Source organism: Mandrillus leucophaeus, unplaced genomic scaffold (genome assembly GCF_000951045.1).
Source record: "Mandrillus leucophaeus isolate KB7577 unplaced genomic scaffold, Mleu.le_1.0 Scaffold58, whole genome shotgun sequence".
Lineage (NCBI taxonomy): Eukaryota > Metazoa > Chordata > Mammalia > Primates > Cercopithecidae > Mandrillus > Mandrillus leucophaeus.
The window spans coordinates 766,402-769,294 of NW_012106252.1; the positions used below are offsets into that span (position 1 = coordinate 766,402).

At 41.2% G+C, this 2,893-nt stretch overlaps 1 protein-coding gene across 1 annotated transcript in view; it reads right to left on the reverse strand.

Annotated features, from left to right (window-relative positions):
• Window positions 1-2,893, reverse strand: part of ATP6V0A1 (ATPase, H+ transporting, lysosomal V0 subunit a1) — a 71,280-nt gene that overhangs the window by 25,152 nt on the left and 43,235 nt on the right. Inside the window, exons 9-11 of the mRNA XM_011999026.1 lie at window positions 2,558-2,697; window positions 1,848-2,002; window positions 1,279-1,414 (exon numbers count right to left, since the gene is read on the reverse strand). Coding sequence (XP_011854416.1) covers window positions 1,279-1,414; window positions 1,848-2,002; window positions 2,558-2,697 — 431 coding nt within the window. The remainder of the gene's footprint in view (window positions 1-1,278; window positions 1,415-1,847; window positions 2,003-2,557; window positions 2,698-2,893) is intronic.

Here is a 2,893-nt window from a genome sequence, read left to right on the forward strand (position 1 = left end):
CCACCGCGCCCGGCCTATACATTATGATTGTAGATATATCTCTTGAGTCTCCAAATTATAGGTTCTCCTTCCATCTTTCCTTTTTTATTCCTTACAAAATATTTTTTGAAGAAATTGCATCGTTTATCTTATATATTTTCCCACAGTCTATGTTTTGCTGATTGTAGCCCTGTGGTGTTGTCATTCCATCTATTTTTTTTGACAGAGAGTCTTGCTATATCCTCCAGGCTGGAGTGCAGTGGCACGATCTGGGCTTACTGCAACCTCCTCCTCCCAGGTGCAAGCAATTCTCCTGCCTCAGCCTCCTGTAGCTGGGACTACAGGTGCATGCCACCACGCCCAGCTAATTTCTGTATTTTTAGTAGAGATGGGGTTTCACCATGTTGACCAGGCTGGTCTTGAACTCCTGACCTCAAGTGATCCACCCGACTCTGTGTCCTAAAGTGCTGGGATTACAGGCATGAGCCACCTTGCCCAGCCTGTATTATTTTTCTCTTTTCCTCAGCAGCCAGATGCCCTGTGTTATATTCTTGCCACCACTCCATTTTTACAGCACACAATAAAAAAGATTTGATCATACTTAATTTGCCTAAGCATTTGAAAAAAAAATTAATTCTGGGATAAGTTTGTGTAAGTTTGTAAAAATAAGAATGCAAGTCTAAAATCCACAGGAAAAATATATTTCTGCTTTGTTAAAATATCTGCTAAAAATAAAAAACCAAACTAAGTAAGCAGAAATAAATTAAGAAATGGGAATCAGTCTTGAAAATCCATCTTCCCAGAGTTTATATTATTAACCAACTCGGAAATAAGCAGTGCCAGGGAAAAGTATGTGGCTCCTCAAGGCACTTGGGTCTCTTATGGCTTAGAAGTCCTCCAAATACATACATCAAGGTTTCCCAAAAATATGTCAACGAAAACCCACATAACTATTTTTGTTTGTTTGTTTGTTTTGAGACGGAGTCTTGCTCTGTCACACAGGCTGCAGTACAGCTTGCTCACTGCAACCTCCGCCTCCCAGGTTCAGGAGATTCTCCTGCCTCAGTCTCCCGGGTAGCTGGGACTACAGGCACACGCCACCACGTCCGGCTAATATTTGTATTTTTAGTAGAGACAGGGTTTCACCATGTTGGCCAGGCTGGTCTCGAACTCCTGACCTCAGGTGATCCAACCTCCTCGGCCTCCCAAAGTGCTGGGATTACAGGCATGAGCCACCATGCCCAGCGAAAGCCCACATAACTATTTATCTTCACTTTAATTCTCTTGCTTCCAGGTTACCGTTAAAAAATTTGAGGTTAGTATATAGGAAGGAAGTCCTCTTACTGGATCAATGCCGAAAGGGTATGGTCCACCGAACACTCCAGGGAGGGCTGGGTTTAGCTGTAGAACAGGGTTCCCCCGAAGCGTCTCTTCACTACCATGACAGGGAAAAAGTCACATTTATTTTTGAACAAGAGAGGGAAACAACAAGGGTCCAGAAACTGACCCCAAAATAAACTGCTATAGCTATCTTGTCTTTTCAATAACATGGGAGGGGAAAAAATAAAGAGGAGAGACTAGCAGCTGAGATTGAAGGATCCAAAATGACAAAAAGAAAAATTAAACACACAAACACACAATCAAGTAGGGAACTAGGGAATCTGCTTTTAGTTTCCAAAAAAAATCATTTCTAGTCTTAGTTCCTGCATACTTGCTGAACAAATCACAAAGCACCTCACAGTGTGGAGCATGAATGAGGAGACACTGTCACTACTTCCTAAAGAAGTGTCAGTTTACCACTTGTCTTAAAAATCAGGGCTGAACATGAAATGAATAAGCTTTGAATTTTAGCTTCTTCTGCAACTTACGTCCAATTATAAGTAAACATCGGCCGTACACTCCAGGATGACCCAAAGATATTAAGAGACTTGGAAAAGCAATCATTGTAGATGAGGCCAGTGTACATGGAGAACACACCCATCAATAAAATAATGTATCGACCACTGAACACAGTGCTAAACATCTGGGAACCAGAAGAAAGAAGTAATGAGAATGTACTCACCGCAGCTCACATTGTGATAATGTTATTCAGAATACCTGCCCCTTTCTCTGGTGCTACTTTACCCCATTCTGATTCAGAGAGCTTGAAGTAAAAACCAAAATACAATGCTAATGAGACAGTTACTTTCACAGGATGTGGCCTCTATTTTTTTATTAGGTTGGTACAAAAGTTATTGCGGTTTTGGCCATTTCTTTTGGCGGCCAAAACCGCAACAACTTTTGCACCAACCTAAATAATTTTTATTTTTTAGAGATAGGGTCTCACTATGTTGCCTAGGCTGGTCTCGAATTCCTAGGCTCAAGTGATTCTCCTGCCTCAGCCTCCAAGTAGCTGGGACTACAGGCACACACTATCACTTCCAGCTAGCACATGTCCTCTTTGGTGTGAAAATGAACATAACTTCTCTACTTCCTTTTGATAAATTCATGGATAAAAGACTTCCACATCATGACTTTCATAATGAATGCTTGGGAAATTACAAAATTTCAGTTCAATCAGATGTAACATAAACAATACCTCATTCTCATTCTTCTGGGAAAGGATCCGGCTCTCCCTCAGTACCATCCACACAGCAAAAAGGGTCATTAAAATCCCATGACCAAAGTCTCCAAACATCACAGCAAATAGAAAAGGGAACGTGATAATAGTATATGGAGCTATAAAGAAACCAAAAAAAGAAAAATACGAAGTACATTAAACCATAGCAATTCCACAAATACCACATTCTTTTCCAACTCTGACCTCAAGTGATCCACCTGCCTCAGCCTCCCCAAATGCTGGGATTACAGGCGTGAGCACCGTGCTCAGCCTTCCACACTCTTTTTTTTTTTTTTTTTTTTTGAGACGGAGTCT